The sequence below is a fragment of the Cyphomyrmex costatus genome, unplaced genomic scaffold (genome assembly GCF_001594065.2).
Source record: "Cyphomyrmex costatus isolate MS0001 unplaced genomic scaffold, Ccosl1.0 scaffold390, whole genome shotgun sequence".
NCBI classification, from domain to species: Eukaryota; Metazoa; Arthropoda; class Insecta; order Hymenoptera; family Formicidae; genus Cyphomyrmex; species Cyphomyrmex costatus.
In genome coordinates this window covers 133,136-150,709 of record NW_017278101.1, presented here as the reverse complement: position 1 = coordinate 150,709, position 17,574 = coordinate 133,136, and the positions used below count along the sequence as shown (strand labels likewise).

The 17,574-nt window shown below is 29.8% G+C and overlaps 3 protein-coding genes across 3 annotated transcripts; 2 read left to right on the top strand and 1 right to left on the bottom strand.

The window, feature by feature from the left end:
• Nucleotides 1-1,688: 1,688 nt before the first annotated feature.
• Nucleotides 1,689-5,212, top strand: LOC108776838 (WD repeat domain phosphoinositide-interacting protein 4). The gene is made up of 7 exons (XM_018543564.1): nucleotides 1,689-1,880; nucleotides 3,245-3,512; nucleotides 3,588-3,828; nucleotides 4,101-4,249; nucleotides 4,341-4,442; nucleotides 4,804-4,922; nucleotides 5,000-5,212. The coding sequence occupies exons 1-7, from the start codon at nucleotides 1,835-1,837 to the stop codon at nucleotides 5,107-5,109; spliced, it is 1,035 nt and encodes a 344-aa protein (XP_018399066.1). The 5' UTR covers nucleotides 1,689-1,834; the 3' UTR covers nucleotides 5,110-5,212.
• Nucleotides 5,213-5,437: 225 nt separating this feature from the next.
• Nucleotides 5,438-17,282, bottom strand: LOC108776813 (putative helicase mov-10-B.1). Its single transcript, XM_018543528.1, has 12 exons — nucleotides 17,251-17,282; nucleotides 16,468-16,935; nucleotides 15,898-16,056; nucleotides 15,654-15,810; nucleotides 15,437-15,573; nucleotides 15,077-15,199; nucleotides 14,711-14,922; nucleotides 14,357-14,633; nucleotides 12,272-12,566; nucleotides 11,863-12,019; nucleotides 5,656-5,781; nucleotides 5,438-5,571 (listed from the first exon to the last, which is right to left on the bottom strand). The coding sequence occupies exons 1-12, from the start codon at nucleotides 17,280-17,282 to the stop codon at nucleotides 5,531-5,533; spliced, it is 2,184 nt and encodes a 727-aa protein (XP_018399030.1). The 3' UTR covers nucleotides 5,438-5,530.
• Nucleotides 7,299-9,654, top strand: PIG-U (phosphatidylinositol glycan anchor biosynthesis class U). The gene is made up of 4 exons (XM_018543560.1): nucleotides 7,299-7,687; nucleotides 8,301-8,503; nucleotides 8,585-9,266; nucleotides 9,342-9,654. The coding sequence occupies exons 1-4, from the start codon at nucleotides 7,558-7,560 to the stop codon at nucleotides 9,593-9,595; spliced, it is 1,269 nt and encodes a 422-aa protein (XP_018399062.1). The 5' UTR covers nucleotides 7,299-7,557; the 3' UTR covers nucleotides 9,596-9,654.
• Nucleotides 17,283-17,574: the final 292 nt, after the last annotated feature.

Here is a 17,574-nt window from a genome sequence, read left to right as displayed (position 1 = left end):
GATTCTTCTTCTTCTTCGAATATTAATGGTCCTGGTCTTAAAAATGATACGATGCATGAGGCGAGACGAAACAGAAACAGAAACTATGAAGTTTGTAGAGCTACAATCAGCTACAACTTACAGCGCCACTAGAATGAGATAGCATGATTTTTTCTCTCTCGCACAATTTCGACGAATAATGGCGGACTTCACGTGTCCAGACGAGCTGTCGTCGTTTTGCCGCTTGAAGTTCGGCTTGATCGAACTTCAAGCGGCAAAGCGACAACGGCTCATAGGGGATCAGAGTGGGGAGAGCCACTGGCGTTTTGATGCTGCGTGAAATGGCACCTTTAAGGGTGCGTTCCGAATTACGCATGAAGCGCGTAGACTGCATAGAAAGTCGTTCCGAATTAACTATTGCGCGCTTCGAAAGCGCTTCGAGAGTACTTGAATTCCCCAGATTGTACTAACCGTACTGAATTCTCAGCACTCCACTCAGCGTATTGACTGCTTCTCTTTCGACCTGAGGCAGTTGATGCGTCTGATGCGTTTATGCGGTCTATGCGCATGATTTGTAATTCGGAACGAGCAACGAGTACCGGACAATACAACAATGAACGGACGAATATTTGCGATTTGCGATGGAACAGCGATTACAGCAATTGCATGATTTCCCGGTCTTATTAGAGGATAAAAATAAAGTATTAATTTTATTTTTAAATGAAGAGGATATGGCGAAAGTAAGCCAAGATAAAATTAATGGCATTATTCAACAAAAATTAAAAGGGCGAAGTAAGAGTCAGAAGTAAATTACATTTAAAATAATATTAAAATGTTAACATATTTACAATAGAAATATTACAAAAATTGCTTAACAATTGTTACGCGCAGCATGTTTTTAATTTTAACAATTGTTACGCGCAGCATGTTTTTAATTTTAAGTAACGGGCATAATGTTTTTAATTTTAAGCAATTTTTTGTAATATTTCTATTGTAAATATGTTAACATTTTTAAATTATTTTAAATGTAATTTACTTCTGACTTTTACTTCGCCCTTTTAATTTATGTTGAATACTTTCATCAAAATTAATGGCATATTATTTTACCTTGATTTATTTAATGTATAGATTAGACGTTATATTAATTAGGAATTACGCGATCGACGTAATCAATAATTTTTTCAACTCCAATTTGTTTTCCACGTGATTTATCTACTATTAATAGAAAAAATATTTTCTGCGTATCACTTAGAGATATGCCTTCGACTTTATTTTCACTATCGCTCGAGTCGGAACTGTCATCGGAACTTTCATCATTTTTCTTTAAAAGTATTAAAGTTACAATTATTAGAAATTGTTTATTGACGTCTTGTATAGCGTCCATCTTGAACTCGCATAGCTCGCACAGGAAACCGGTCCGAATTCATAAGCGCTTCATGCGTGTTAGGCGCGCATTGAAAAAACGGAACAATTTCAAAGTGTTGTGCATCAGTATTGCAGTCCACGCGCTTCATGCGCGACTCGGAACGCACCCTAAGATTAGAGAATCCCGTAATTGAATAGTGAATGTTCCTCGGTTCTCCTTCTGTGCATCATATGCTCGCTGGTGTAAGAAGGCACTTGTTGACTGTAAATAATAGTATTCATATAAGGAGTAATTGTAATAAATAATAGAATTTCGAATAAAATTATTTACGGCATGCATGCATACAGATTGATTGTGTCATCATGGACTCGAAATTTGAACTGTTGCTAAAAATTCATTTTCTCTGAAGAAAAAGAGACTTCCGAATTCCGTTAAAAAGATTGCTTCTATTATTATCGCCGACTCTTTGTTGACCAACTGCGAGTCACGATGGCTGCGAGGGGCATTCATAGCCTAAGATTTAATCAAGATCAAGGTATAAACTTTAATCTGCAGTTTGAACTACGAAATATATTCTAATATAAAACGAATATACAGGACTCTTAGTATTGAAAATTGTCAATGAAATAAAAAGGCAATTAAGAGTCAATATTAATTGTGTGAACTAATAAAACATTTAATATATTATAAATTAAAATAAAATATCAATAAATTCACACTTTAAAAGCGCACGCAAACATAAGTCAAATCATAACGTTTCGGCTGCATATTCGAGCCATCCTCAGATGAACATATAAATATTAATTAACGCAGTAAAACATCTTTAGTTAACGCAGAAAAAACAAGAAAATTACTATGATAGATTGTTATGTTCTAAAACGTTGAGTATTTCACCGAGAGAACAATTTAGCTCATCAAGCGATTGGAAGATCGTTTGTGATGTATCCCTGTGGTACTAATAAGGACACAAAATTAACGTTATATTAATAAAACAATGTGACAAGCAATTGTCCCTCTGACAAAAAACTCACCCTCAAGTAATCCATGTCGTTAAAAGAGTCATTTATTAAAATTCGGTGACAATCAAAATCGTTATTTCGTTAACACATTACAAATATAAGTCGTTCCAAATATAAAACTTTTATAACCGTCCAACTAACTCGACGTACAAAACTATAATGTTTAAGATTTTGGTAATGCAAAGTCATATCTTGTTTATAATAGGAATATATGCTTCATGCAGATCTAATGTGTCCGTTTGTAGGTTAAGACTGTTTTGCTGTTTTTTAATGTTGAGCATCTCTGCGACAATACGTTTCCCATAACACGGTTCTTCATCTAAAATTTGTACATTATTCCAATCGAACTCATGTCCTTGTTCCAATCTGTGATCTGTTATCACCGATTTAGAGCTCGTATTCCATCTAATGTGATTACGGTGTTCTGCAATTCGTGTTTTTAGTTTCCTTCCTGTTTGTCCCACATAAGAAATATATTCTTTTTTCATTGGCACTGAGCTTTTTTGGAGTTACTTCTACCGCAGTTGATGGGATTTGCGTATCTTTTAATCTTCTTAAGATTGTTATGTGATGTCTAAATATAATCTTTCTTATGCATTTCTTGCGGTTTAAATTTTATTATTTTCTCTTTTATTATCTACAAGTTTGCTCCCACCGTTTTCATATAGATAGTTTTATACCTGTAAAAACGGCGGGAGCAAACTTGTCTATATTTTTCCAACTTTTTCATATAATTGAATATGATTCCTATCTTGTTCCTTTTTGATTAGTTTAACTATATTCTTACTTTTCTTTAATACTTTCCAAAGCTACTTATTATCATTTCTTTCTGATTATCATATTTATGACATTGAACAATGAAACAACTTCTGTTTTCCAGGTTGTTTTACATGTTGCATGGAATCAGGACTGAGAATCTATAATGTCGATCCATTGGTTGAGAAGGCGCATTTTGATAATGATTTAATGGGAAGCATTTCCATGGCAGAGATGCTTTGGAGAACAAACGTGATTGCCGTGGTAGGCGGTGGAAATCGTGCTAAATTTGCTGATAACACTGTTCTGATTTATGACGATCTGTTGAAGAAGTTTGTCATGGAAGTTACTTTTACCAGTCTCATTAAAGCGGTCAGATTGCGAAGGGACAAGTATGGAATTCTCTTTTGTTCTCTCAATGTAAATTTTTGTGTATCAGATATCTATAGAAATATATTATATTGTAGAATGATAGTGGCGCTTCAGCGAGAGATACACGTCTTTTCGTTTCCTACGCCTGTTCGAAGGTTGTTGACACTTGAAACTAGGGACAATCCAACAGGCTTGGTAGAAATAGCGACGTTTGCGACAGCGCAAAGGCAATTGTTGGCCTTTCCTGGCCACAAACTCGGCAGTGTGCAATTGGTCGATCTTGGAGCTACCGAGACTGGTAGTTCTAGTGCACCTGTTACTCTTTCAGCACATCAGGTATTTTAATTTCTTTTTGCTACTTGGATTTTTTTTTCTTTAATGTAATACAAATCTAGACTGTTGAATTTTTTAGTATTTCTTTTTTAAAATTCTTTATATTTTTTATGTCATGGCATTAAGACTAAATTTTTTGTTTGCTAAGTAATTGCTAAAGTACTAAACTATCCAATATCCTAATTTTTACTTTAGTAGTTAATAAAGAGAGCAATGTTTTATTATTACATATTTATCATTATCATATATATATATATATTTTGGAATAACAACAGGGTGCATTGGCGTGTCTGGCAGTTAATGGAAATGGGACCATGATTGCGACTGCGTCTGTTCAGGGTACTTTAATTAGAGTTTGGGATTCTGTACGTAGGAGTTTATTGGTTGAATTGAGACGTGGTGCTGATCCTGCTACTCTCTATTGGTTAGTATATAAGATTAATATCTAATGTTACTGCACATAGTGCAATTCAAATTTTTTTTCCAGCTTTTTAATGTTTCTTATATTTTTTAAGCATAACATTCAGCAGAGATTCGGAATTCTTGTGCGTTTCGAGCGATAAAGGAACAGTGCATATATTTGCCTTGAAAAATACCAGTTTGAATCGACGATCTACGTATGTGGATTAATCGTTTTTTAAACATAGGCTGCATTTTCAGAAGAAAACTCAGCTTTGTAACTATTTTAAGATCGTTCTTTAACACGATTAGTTCATAGATTTATGGAGAATTAAATGCAATTGTATTAAAGAATTCTTAAGTCGTAATCAGCCTAGAGATTGAAATTAAATTAGAATTTAATTAATCATAAAAAAGAGAAAATCGATTTCAAGTTAGGAGAACTTTGCTTGAATTAGTTAAATTTCAAACTAATCTCAGTCTCTTTGAGTTTGATCATGACTTTACAACAGTTATTATAATGCTACTTTTTCTGTTTAACGAAACCAAACATCTGTTCATATATTATCTCATTTTTAGCTTTTCAAATATGGGTTTCTTGGGCAATTACGTCGAGAGTCAATGGGCATTGGCTACCTTCACAGTACCTCCAGAATGCGCTTGTGTTTGTGCGTTTGGCACACACAATTCTGTGATAGGTATTGTATTTATTTTACGAAAAATCGCTGATGCACTCCACTTCTTCCTTCATATTTTTATTTTTTTGTAATTTTAGCTGTATGTATGGACGGAACGTTTCACAAATACGTCTTCACCGCAGAAGGCAATTGCAATCGACAAGCGTTCGACGTCTTCCTCGACGTGTGTGATGACGATGATTTTTAATAAGGCCTATTATGTATGCGTGTGTATATAGTTACAAGGATATATAATGCAATGAAATTTCTAGTCGGTTTACGAACGAAATTTCTTATATGTGATATAAGTGTACAGGTAATCGAATCACTGATTACATGAAAAATCACATAAGTCATGAGAAAGTCAGTATCCAAGTACTGGAGTCTCTGAGTACAATCTTTATTTATGACTTATGTGCTTTCTATAATTATACAGTTTTAATAAATATGAACAGATATTTATATTACATATTTTGTATAACAATCTATTTAATTTTATATCTATATTACCTATCCTTTATAAATTTTTTAGGAATATGAAAAGGATTTTATATAACATCACAACACACATGTAACTAACATGTCTAATAATTTTACAGGAATTTTCAAATAAATTTTACAAACTTAAATTATGAAGGTTTATCTGTAAAGGCTCGTTCTCGAATTCTTTCTGAAAAAAATTAAACAAAATAATTAACTATGCATGATATATTCAGTTGTTTATTAATAATATAAAGGTAAACAGATAATATACTGTATGGTTCAGGATTCAACATGGGTCCTATCATCGTGGCGTAACAGCATATACCAAAAAGTCCGATGAAACCTCCAACAAATACACCATACCTCCATCCTTTCAATTGCATGACTCTCAATGGATCTATGAGTAAAAAATACATTGAAATACATGATTTAATTTAAAGCAAACGGAAGCTTTGGCGCTAATCATTCGAATCGGGATTATGCCACATATTTCAAGATTACACTTACATAAAATTTTTACATACTGTTTAAGTTAAGTTTATACAAATTTTTTTATATAGACAATACAAGTAACGTAATAAATTATTATAAACTAGATAACAATACACAAAGAAGTAATTATGTTTCATGATTGTTAATATATTTGATTTTAGGTTTAATATTAATAAAAATGAAAATATATAATCTCTCGAGATAAAAGTTTTAGTACAGTATAATGTAACAATAAAAATCTCATGCATGAATTGTTTATGAAGACATGTAAAATACAGTTTACATTGTATACATAGATTATTATTTATATTTTAATGTAAAATGCATATTCCTAATTCAAATGTATTTGACTTATTTCAATGGAATGTTTTCAAACATAGAAGTACTTTACCGAGATTTAATTGTTACAACGTCACCAAAACATCGCATTAATTCTTACCACAAAAATTCTTTTATGTTTAATTTATCATTAAATAATCTGCAATTTTTATTTATAAAATTATCGTTTATCCTCTGTCTCTTATATGTTTTCGAGGTTACGTCGCATAGTGTCTAGTTGTGCCGATAGATGGCGAAAACTTATGACTCTATTTCTCGTTAGTGCACATGAACGTACCATTCAGTATATAAGCAACATCGTAAAAGGTAGGTCTTGTACTTGCTTCGGCAGTACATATACTAAAATTGGAACGATACAGAGAAGATTAGCATGGCCCCTGCGCAAGGATGACACGCAAAATCGTGAAGCGTTCCACATTTTTTGCAGTTTTGCCATACCTTTTTTGTTATTTATTTATTTTAATAAAATTGCGTAATAATTTACCTTAAAAATTAAATGTCACAATGATTGAACTGATGAGTGACAATTAGTTTTATTTTTATGATATATCAATTGCTGATGGATATTATAAAAGTATCAATATTTATTAGTGTTTTATTTAAATTTGTTAGTGTATGCACACGTGTCTTATTCTTAGTTTAGGGCAAGTCCTGCATCAATACACCTCTCTCATCGATCTCGATATGTTTTTGTGACATTTATTATTAAGAATAATAATGTAGCAATTGACAATGTAAATATTAAAGTACTTCGTATGTACATCTAAAATAAATAAATTAAATTTCCATTGAAATCGCGACAATTCTTTTAGCATAATCATGAACAAATGCGAAGTTAAATTGGCTGCATTCCGCAGAATCTTTATTTTGCAACTGTTGGAAATTTTCTTCGTGCTGTATGTGATTAGATTAAGTATAATTTTGAGTCTAGAGAAATACTTTCTGTTTCAAGCGAAAAAACTTCTAATTATCGTAAAATAAACATTCTGATGATGTATGTGGGATATATACAAGTCCAGCATGCATATCAGGATATTTGGGAGTGTCAGATCATCGATATGTGAATGCAGTGGACGGCGCTGCGCAGCGCAGCGTCTTGATCTCTTCGATCTCTTTACGTTTACAATATGATCCTTACGCGATAGTTTAAGTAGATGCGTATCGTACGGATTAAATGACGACCGAGTCGGCATAGACGATCCGCGGGAGTGTCAGTTTATCAATAACGGTGCTCCGTCGTTCTCGTCGGTGAATATCCTGGACGCCGGTGTCACGAGAGGTTACGTCCGCGAGCGGGACAAATGAATCGATTGTGGTAGTGGAAAGAGGAAGGTAAGAAATCATGTCGAGAAAGTGGTTGTCGAATTTCGCACTGGCCGGTACCATCAGATTGCTGATAATGAACTCCCAGTACCAGAAGATCATCGGCAACCGTGTCGAGGTGTCGACCGCCTTGAACTCCTGGAAGAGAGGTTAGTCGAATCCTACTTTCATACATTCTCCCGTTTTAAGAGCGCACAATTTTGTTTGCGATTGTATTCGAGAGCCCTTTTATTTTAATTAAAATATTGACTACACCTCAGAACTATCGATATCTTCTTTCTACTATTTAACCCTTTGGAACTTACGTGGGTCTATTGGACCCACTAGGTATGCGGTAATCATTTGGGTAACAAATATTCTGATGAGTAAAAATAATTCAATTTTCTTTGTGAAGTAAAATGTTAATAGATAATTAAAATATTTAAATATATAAAAATACATAAAAATAATAAGATAATAAAAAATATATTTGAATTATCACTACTAGTTCTTCAATTGAATCCATTATTATAGTAATTACTGTTTTATACAAATATCAAATAATTCAATTTTCTTTATGTTATATCTGCATGTTTGAATTATTATTATTAATTCTGTTTTATACGAGTTGTATATTATTTGTATTTGAATCTTTGAAATTAATTAGTCCTATTTAGTCAACATACATTAAGTGGGTTTTACAGTAGTTTGTGTTTTGATATCAGCTTTATAGTTTTGATAGGAACAAATCGATTTCATAAGACTTAATGTGTTCTTTTCCAGTAACTGAAGGGGTTTACTTGCATAAGTTTGGCATAAATCCATACGAGGGAGATCTATTTCACGAGACTCCAATCGGCTTGTACGTGTTTACTCTCATGCAGGAGTACTTACCTCAGTGGGCATTATTTCTGTTGTTTGTTGTCGTCGATTTAACGACTGCCCTGTGCCTAGCTCTTGCAGCAAAACATTATGCAATTGAGTTGGTTGGTACACAATATTCAAATTTAAATTTATTTTAAAATCTTAATAAAAGTGTATAATACTTATTTCGACTTAAATTGCAGGCAACGAAAAGGAAAGAAGAGGATGAGGATAAAGAGTCTAAAGACATTCTCAACACGTCTGCTCTATACGTTTCCGCAGCTTATTTGTTTAATCCATATATAATACTAAATTGCATTGGCCTAACAACTACGGTTTTTACCAATTTACTCTATTCAATCGCGCTGCTGTCAATGATAAGACGCTCTGTGCTTTGGAGTTGTGCATCGATAGCGTTATTGACATTGCAAGGACTCTATCCTATGTCGCTTATGGTACCGGCAACTATTTACGTTGCCACTACGGCAAAGAACAGAAAAATCAGTATAGTTACGATGTTAATCGTATTTACGAGTATTCTGGCGATTCTATTCGCAGTTTCTTACTGCATCATGGGAAGCTGGTCGTTCTTGTGGAGTACCATCGGTTTTATTCTAACTGTTCCAGACTTACGTCCAAATATCGGACTGTATTGGTACTTCTTTACGGAAATGTTTGAGCATTTCAGATGGCTTTTTATCGCGTCTTTTCAAATAAACGTCAGTTTATTGTATATAGTCCCTTTAGCGCTACGATTGCGACGTGATCCAATGTTACTGGCATTTTCCTATCTAGCGATAGCTGCCATATTCAAATCCTATCCGTGCATCGGAGACGTCGGCTTTTATATATCTCTACTGCCACTGTGGAAACACTTGTTTCATCGTGAGTTTAATTAGCGGTATTTTAATTGTATTATTAAGAACAGTACGAATTATTCTAATATATTTTTTTTTCTAGATATGCAACAAGGATTCATTGTAGGTTGTTTTTTACTGTTTTGCACTGTCTTTGCCCCAACTGTGTGGCATCAGTGGATTTATTCCAGATCGGCGAACGCCAATTTTTACTTTGGAGTAACACTGGCATTTGCTATAGCACAAATCTTCCTTCTCACGGACATCTTATTCGCCAGTGTAAAATACGAGTTCGCAATTCAGCACGATATTGATAAGAAAATTAATGGAAATGAGGCTAAACTCTTACTCGAATAAAATAGGCCTTTTTTTAGAGCGAAATGTACAATACCCTGCCGATGAACAGTAACAAATGGATACATGTCTTTGAATCATTGCCATGTGAAAAAATAAATAGTTTTTTACAAAAAATTTTGTCTTTATTTTAATCGATTGGTACATGTGTTTATTTATTTAAAACGCCTATATCACAATACAAACTTTCTTTTAAAACTTGCTTACCTAAAATTTTTTATATATTAAAACTATTTAACAATTTATAGTTACAATAATAAACATGTTTATGATTTAAAAAATCAAGAATTTTTTACATAATTCAGTTAACCTAATCAATGCAAAGATATATAAAAAAATCATATATAAAACTCTATTATTATTATTATGGTATAACAATTATTGATCCTATACTCATACAAATATTTTATGATATAAGCACACTCATAATGCCTCCGAAAATGTTTATTTTAAAGAAAATATTTTATTTAAATGTATGATTACGATCCCCACTTAATGCTACAAATGCTTCGAAGCATTTGTGACACTAAATGGACCGTATCATTGTAACTAACTTATAAAACAAATATGTATATCGGAGACATACATTTAAGTCATTATGTTAATACTTCATAATACTAACGTTTTTCAATATTTTCAATTATTAAAAGACAATGATAATAACTAACTTGCATTTAATACTAAATATTGACACTGTCAAGTAATTAAAAATAATGATATTTAACTGTTTTATAAAATAACTTCAATTTGTTGGTAAAAACTGTTATTTTTAATATTAATATCGTCATTCTTTAGTAACTTAAAAAACAATAACAATGACACTTACATTTACAAAGACTTTCCATGAGTTTGATGAGCTTTTAATTTGTTGTTTTGATGTTAGATGAAAATAAAGGATATGTATATTTATATATATACTCTATTGCATTTTTTAAAAGGTAAAACGTCGTTTAGAAAAAAATCAGTTTTTTTCCTTCTCTCTCATAACAAATATTGCTGAAACTGTGACATAAAAAAAGTTCGAAATAAAAATTGAGAGTACTTTATGTGATAACTCAAACATTTTTATTTAAATAAATAATTTTTTGTTTATAAAAATTTAATTTATAAAAAATAAAGATTAACAAAATTAAAAAAAATTGTTATATATATATATTTTTTTTTTCTCATATGTATTTTCAATATTCGAAGAAAAAAACAAATTTTTTTTCTAAGGAAATTTTACTCCTTAAAAGTGTGATAGGGCATGTATAAAAAGATACGTACCCTTTATTTTCGTCAAAACAACATATTAAGATCATAAAAATCAGAGGATACTTGGGTTCCTTTTTTTGTTAATAGTGAATAATGATTTCAGTTAAACGCACTAATTGCATTCAACCGAATTTGTTATAAGTCTCTTCGAATAATTTAAAGAAGTGAGATAAAATTAAAGTATAGGGTGGCCCACACAAAAAAACGAAAAATGTTCTGTGCAGTATTAGCGAGTATGCAATATTTACGAATTGTATTATAGGATTGAATATACATTGTGCAGTCTCTCGTTGATGCTATTTGGTGAGCATGAAGTATTGGAATGGTAAACAGTAAGCATTTTTAATCGTACTATAAAAATGACTGCATCCAAGCTGTTCATATAATTGGCTGAAAATCGTGACAGTGAAGATGAAAATGGCATCGAAACTCTTTACAAACAGCTTGAGTGTCTATTTTTATAATACGATTTTACAGCAAATGTATATTGTTCATTACTCCAGTGCTTCATGTTTACTAAATAGCATTAACTGCACAATGATATCTATTTAATTCTATCAATACTAACCGTAACCCATCAACTCGCGTTCATCAGACGCGACTCATATTGAGGTACTTAATAAAGTGATTTTTAAATGATATACTATGCTCCATTTGATTTAATTAAAATTAATTGAATAAAGTTTCTAAATTTTTCTTTTAGCCTTTTAAATTTTCCCGTTCCTTTGGTCTATTCTGTATTAACAAAATAGTATATTACATAAGTGTACAATATACATTTTGCATTCGAAATGTGGAAGTAATGCCCTCTAAAAATCTATATCAATCATTATTTCGTTATTTTGAATCGACTGTTAAAGTCAAGTTTTCCATTTTATGTACAAGTACATCGAATAACGCTTATGTTTTTCTTTTTTCCTTTTCCTTGTCGGTAACAGATAAGTTTGTTGCATTTGATATACCTCTATCAGTACATGAATGAGTTTGAAGATTGCCCATTAATTTTGCTACTTTGCTATTCTTTTTTAACGGCAACTGTTTGAAGGAAACATATCCGTTGTGCTCTTTACAATAATTCCACAAAAAATTCCAGTGTTTATTTGTGCATAGTATATTTGGATTTCCTATTATTATAGTAAGTGCTTTTGCACGTGTTAAAGCAACATTAAATCTCTGTAAAGAATATACATATATAACTTTTTATAATGTATATACAATATATGTAGAACATAATATATAATTTTTATAAAATTTATAATTTTATAAAATTCAAGTTGATGTGTGGTTTTATGTAAGCCAACAATTGACTCATTGTTGGCAGATCCCAAGTCTGACCCCACTCATCTTTTTATTACTATTATTATTTAATTGTATAAATTACAACTACTATTAGTGCTCATACTTAGTACATGTAGAATAACATACCTTTGGATTGGATAAGAAACCAATGTGCTCTTTATTATTGTGTTTGAAGATTATAGATCGTACCGTCGACAATATTATCACATTTCGTTCTTGTCCCTGAAATGTTTCAACTGTTCCCACAGTTATATCTTTCAAATTCATAGCTGCTAAGTGATGTTTAATGTTCAGCTCTTGTCGTGTAAAAGGCGTTATGATTCCAATATCTTTTGGTGTTATCGCATGTTTCTTAAATTTTGTATTCATCAGTATCTCTACGTATACCAATACCGCTAATACTTCGGCTGTGTTATACACACTGCAAATATGTTACGTTTATGTTTACATAACAATGTACCGAAAAAAATTACACATTTGGTCTTTTCGATATAGCCTATTTAAAATTTTTCAGATGAACTAGAATAATAGTACATATTATAAAAAAATAAATTATATAAAACTGAGTTCTGAAAATGATAAATAATAACAAAAAAAGTAACGGGCAAATGAGAGTAAAAATAGACAGTAAAATAAACAGTAAAAATAAACAGATTAAGTATTTAGATACAAAAATTATTACTTAAATCGGACTAGTAAAATACACATTTTATGTAGGGTAAAGTGTACAGTGATTGACTAAGTACTGAAATTTAATATAATTACTGTAATCATTGAAATTATTTGAAATTTGAATCTGATGCAAAATGAACATTAAGTAAGGTTCAAAGAATATGTTCAAATACAAAAAACTTTGAATAAAACCATGTTTTTCATTTTTTCCAATAGTAGAAACTTTTACTCAGAAAATGATAGTTATCGATCACAGTGATAGTTATTGATGACAGACATTGACTATTATTATGAAAACCATCAAAATAAAGAAAAAAAATTCAGAAAATGAAAAGATCAATTTAATGTTAAAAATTTTTAAAAAGATTTTCATTAATATTTACAAATTTTCATCTGCTCGGGTCTTATATAAGTCTATCTTACAAAAAACGGACTATGAATATTTTATTCATATATGAAGTTAGTAAAGATCAGTTATTACTATGTTGTGAAATTAGTTGTTAATTTGACTTGGGTTTTAATATGTAAGCAAATTTATAACAAATGATTAATCACTGTATACTTTATCCTATATGTATAGACAATTACGTTTATTTTTGCTCTCATTTGCCCGTTATTTTATATACTTTTTTTGTTAGTACATATTACTGTGGCTGTATCTATTAGTGTGCTCTGTATTGGAGCTGGGAGCATTGTGTGGACGAGTGTACATTGAAATTGTAAACATAATTAAAATAATAGTTTATGCAATATGATCTTAAACAATTAGCTTATCTATTATCTGTTTTAATAACTATATGTTAAAATGAGTCAAATGCATATCAATAGGACTATTGCTCTTTGGAGAGACACACTACTAGGAGTAGAAATATTTTCTTTATTTTTGTCAAAAACATAAAACATTAACTTTTTTTTAGATTAAACAAATATTTAAAAAAAAAAAAATAACTGAAGAACCGATATTGATTTAAGTAAACAAAAAATTCAAGCTACAATATTTAATAATTAATTCAATAATAAGCATTTTGAAAGCACACTAAGAGGAATGTCCTAATTATAAAGAATTAAGGCTTCTGAATAATCGTTACGGTCATATTGAATCGTGACGTCATAAATGAGGAATGAAATGTTTCTTAGACGCTATTTATAAATAAAGAGCTTGAGTAAAAAAAAAATGATGAGATCGCTTTGAAACAAAACTAAAATAGTCGTAAAAAGTATGTAAAGTGAAAATAGATTACGAATAAGCATTAATTAAACGTTGGTAAACGCACTTTATGTGTCGTTTATGACTATCTATTTACTATCAAAAAAGAAAAGATTTTATTCCATTTTTATAAGTGTTTTAAAGCGATATTATTATTTTGTTTTATCCGAATTCTCTTTATTTGCAAATTGCATGTAAGAAACTGCAATGTGTCATTTCTCGTTTATGACATCACTGGACATTAATCCAACATGGTCGCAGCAGCTACTCAGAAACCTTAAATCTTGGTTTAAGGCAATTGCAATAAAATTGATATACTTAAATGTATCAACCTTAGAGATTCAGATCTTTGTTCTGTGCCTAATACTTCTTGAAATATCATAGGAAATTTTTTATTAGGCAACTGCGACCAGTTCAGTGCCATTTGCGTATCAGCTCCTCCACAGAACTTCAATTCATTATAAAATAATTTATTCGACACATATAAAAGACTTTCATGACTTCGGTAATTTTTAATTAATTTTGTTATATAGTTCGGATTATATTTTCCATTTTTCTGTATTTTATATGGATCACAATCATTCATTAATCTTTCTAACATGGATCTTCCTGTTAGGATAATAAATAGTTAAAAAAATTGCAATACAGATTATGTAACATTTAATATTATTTTGGAAAAAATTTACCGAGCAGATGCTCAATTCTCTTGCTATGAATTACAGGTCCTAATTGATAAGGATCACCTGCAATAACAATTTGTGGTTGAAATCCAATCCCTTCATCTTCAGCTTGATTTGTTACTGCGAGAGGAATTAACATATCTGGTTCAATTGCTTGACTTGCCTCGTCAATAATTATATAAGAAAAATGATTTTTCCGGAAATTTTCACCAATCAATCTACAATAAACAGTATAGAATACTATATATCTTCTAAAAAATTTAATTTAATATAAATTTAATTATTAGAAATAAAAATTTAGATTAATATATAAAATAATATACACATACACAAAAGATAAAAAGAATATCGAATAATATATCAAATGTATACCTTATAGATGATAATAATGTTGAAATAATAATTTTTTTCAACAACAGTATATCTTTTGATAAAAAAATTGTAATGTCTTGAACAAAATTTGCACATGGTCGGATTTCTTTATCCACAGATGACCTATTTTTTATTAAATAAAATTCAGTTTATATATTTATGTGATTTTCATCATATTTTATAAAATTTATGCCGTAATTAAGAGCACACACGAAATTGATTAGAAATAATAATATTTATTATATTTTATTATAAAGATATACATTTTTTGTGCGATATTATTTATGTTAGGAATCTGTACATAACAAAAGAAAAAAGAAAGAAATCAAGAAATATAATATACAAAAATAAATTTTTTACCATTCTCTAGATGGGGCATACATTCGATATATTAAGTTTGTTGGAATACTTTTAATCAATCTTTTGGTGATTTCATCAGCTGCTGCATTAGATAGTGTGCATACCAATATATTTTTTGTCGGATATTGTCTCACAATCTATTAAACAAAGAATTAAAATGAGAAAAAATAAAAAAAAAATCTTTTATTAGACGTTGTATCTCCAACAAAGAAATTACTTGACATATAGCTTCAACCAATGTTGCTGTCTTTCCGGTACCTGGGGGGCCAAAAATTATATAAGGTGCAGGTCGTGCTGTATTATTTAATATCTTCATCACTGCTTGCTTTTGTTGTTCATTCTTCTTTATATTAGTATTTATCCATTCAATGTCACTATACAACATATATTTACAGTCATGATAATATTATAGAGATAATATTATAGTTTCAAATAACAAAACATTCAATTTTTAAACTTACAATTCTATTTCTGTGCAATTTGTCTTTAATTGTGGATATATAATCTCATGCCAATTGCATTCACTTATTATTGTTAATGCATGATGACAGCATCTTAATGGCCAATGTCTGCTTTGGAAACTAATATTAAATCTTTTTTTTTCGATTTTTGATGTTTTTCTAAAAAATATATATAATTAATTATGTAATATTATGTCTTCAATTTTTATCATAATTGTACTAATATACTACATTGTTATAAATACTAAATGTATTTTCAAATATTAAAACATGTAAACGTTAAATAGCTTTAAAGCAGTTGCATGTTAAGAAAGAGATTAAATTTGATTCTTCCGTCTTGCCACTTTTCATATAAGAAATTCTGAATAAAAGAATATATCGTGACAGAAATAAGTATTCCAAACAAATTCAAGGTAACTTGGTAATACATTGTAATCTTGTGTTCCTTGGAGAATAAAAATATAAAAGAAAAATATAGAACAAAAAAAAACCATTTTATCACAATAAGAACAAATGTATATCAAAGTAAAAAGATTAATCCATATCATAATAAAAAAGTATTAAACTTACCCATGACAAAGCTTTACTGTGATTTTATTTTTTACCACTATTAGGACTTTAGTCCAAATTGTTCTGTTTGTACGAGTTTTATTTGTACTTTCACTAAAAATTGCAGTATCACCTGGTCTGATTAATTTTGGAGGATCAATATTTAAAGATTCCATATTGATAATTATTTTGTTTTCTGAATTACATTTTCCAATTGCATAATTTAACAATGTGTACTTTTTCATTTCAAGGTCTAGTTCAAATTGTTCTAGATACAAGCATATTTTTAATATGCTCAAATAATTCAGCTCTGTTATCCTTTGTACATTCGATAAACTTTCAATGCACCTTATATAATTATTACACTGATTTGAACAGTGATGGCGACTTTGACCTTGATATAAAATTTTTAATGCATGCTCTAAATCACGTGGAAAATTAATTTCTTGTAATAATGACATTTGTGCTAATGAAGGTCCTGTACACATCCTAAAACAAAATTTAATGGTATAATAACTTAATAAATTAAAATTATAAATAAATATTTCTTTTATATAAAGAAATAAGAAATATTAATATGAAAGATATTACAAACTATTTACATTATATATGTTATATATCAATTACTATATATAACGATATATCATATATTACTACATAAAAAATTGTAATATCATTATCAAATTATTACAAAAAAAGTAACAGCGTTACAAGTAATGTAAAATCATCTTTGATGGTTATGTTACATTATATTTAAAAGTTAATGTTTAATATTAAAAATAAATTAATATAAATTTTTCTTACATAAGATTCTCGTGCTCATTTTTCTCCTGCATGATGAATATATATTTGTAAAAATATAATAAGCATCGCATTAAACCTAAAAACAATTTTACAAATACAGAAAAAATAAGAATATTAAAATATTTTCTAACTCTACACACAAATACATGCATAATCACAATCAATAAAAGAATCGCGAGCATTTATTGCCAATGGCCACAAATTTTACATTAAAATATGAAAATTGTCTCTAAATAATTAAACTAATGCTTTTTTTTTTTAAATTATTTCCTTAGATAGCACTTTTAGCGAGAAAGTTTTACGTTGAGATATATAGAATACATT

What these genes read in the sequence shown, in the direction of transcription:
- LOC108776813 (XM_018543528.1), bottom strand. Translation starts at nt 17,282, where the DNA reads ATGCAGGAGAAAAATGAGCACGAGAATCTTAT. An exon ending in ACATTATTATCATCTATAAG is followed by an intron (nt 14,923 to 15,076) that starts GTATACATTTGA and finishes TGTTTATTGTAG; the next exon opens with ATTGATTGGTGAAAATTTCC. An exon ending in GTTTCTTATCCAATCCAAAG is followed by an intron (nt 12,020 to 12,271) that starts GTATGTTATTCT and finishes TATTCTTTACAG; the next exon opens with AGATTTAATGTTGCTTTAAC.
- LOC108776838 (XM_018543564.1), top strand. Translation starts at nt 1,835, where the DNA reads ATGGCTGCGAGGGGCATTCATAGCCTAAGATTTAATCAAGATCAAG. An exon ending in GTCAGATTGCGAAGGGACAA is followed by an intron (nt 3,513 to 3,587) that starts GTATGGAATTCT and finishes ATTATATTGTAG; the next exon opens with AATGATAGTGGCGCTTCAGC. An exon ending in CACACACAATTCTGTGATAG is followed by an intron (nt 4,923 to 4,999) that starts GTATTGTATTTA and finishes TTGTAATTTTAG; the next exon opens with CTGTATGTATGGACGGAACG.
- PIG-U (XM_018543560.1), top strand. Translation starts at nt 7,558, where the DNA reads ATGTCGAGAAAGTGGTTGTCGAATTTCGCACTGGCCGGTACCATCAGA. An exon ending in CTTGAACTCCTGGAAGAGAG is followed by an intron (nt 7,688 to 8,300) that starts GTTAGTCGAATC and finishes GTTCTTTTCCAG; the next exon opens with TAACTGAAGGGGTTTACTTG. An exon ending in AACATTATGCAATTGAGTTG is followed by an intron (nt 8,504 to 8,584) that starts GTTGGTACACAA and finishes CTTAAATTGCAG; the next exon opens with GCAACGAAAAGGAAAGAAGA.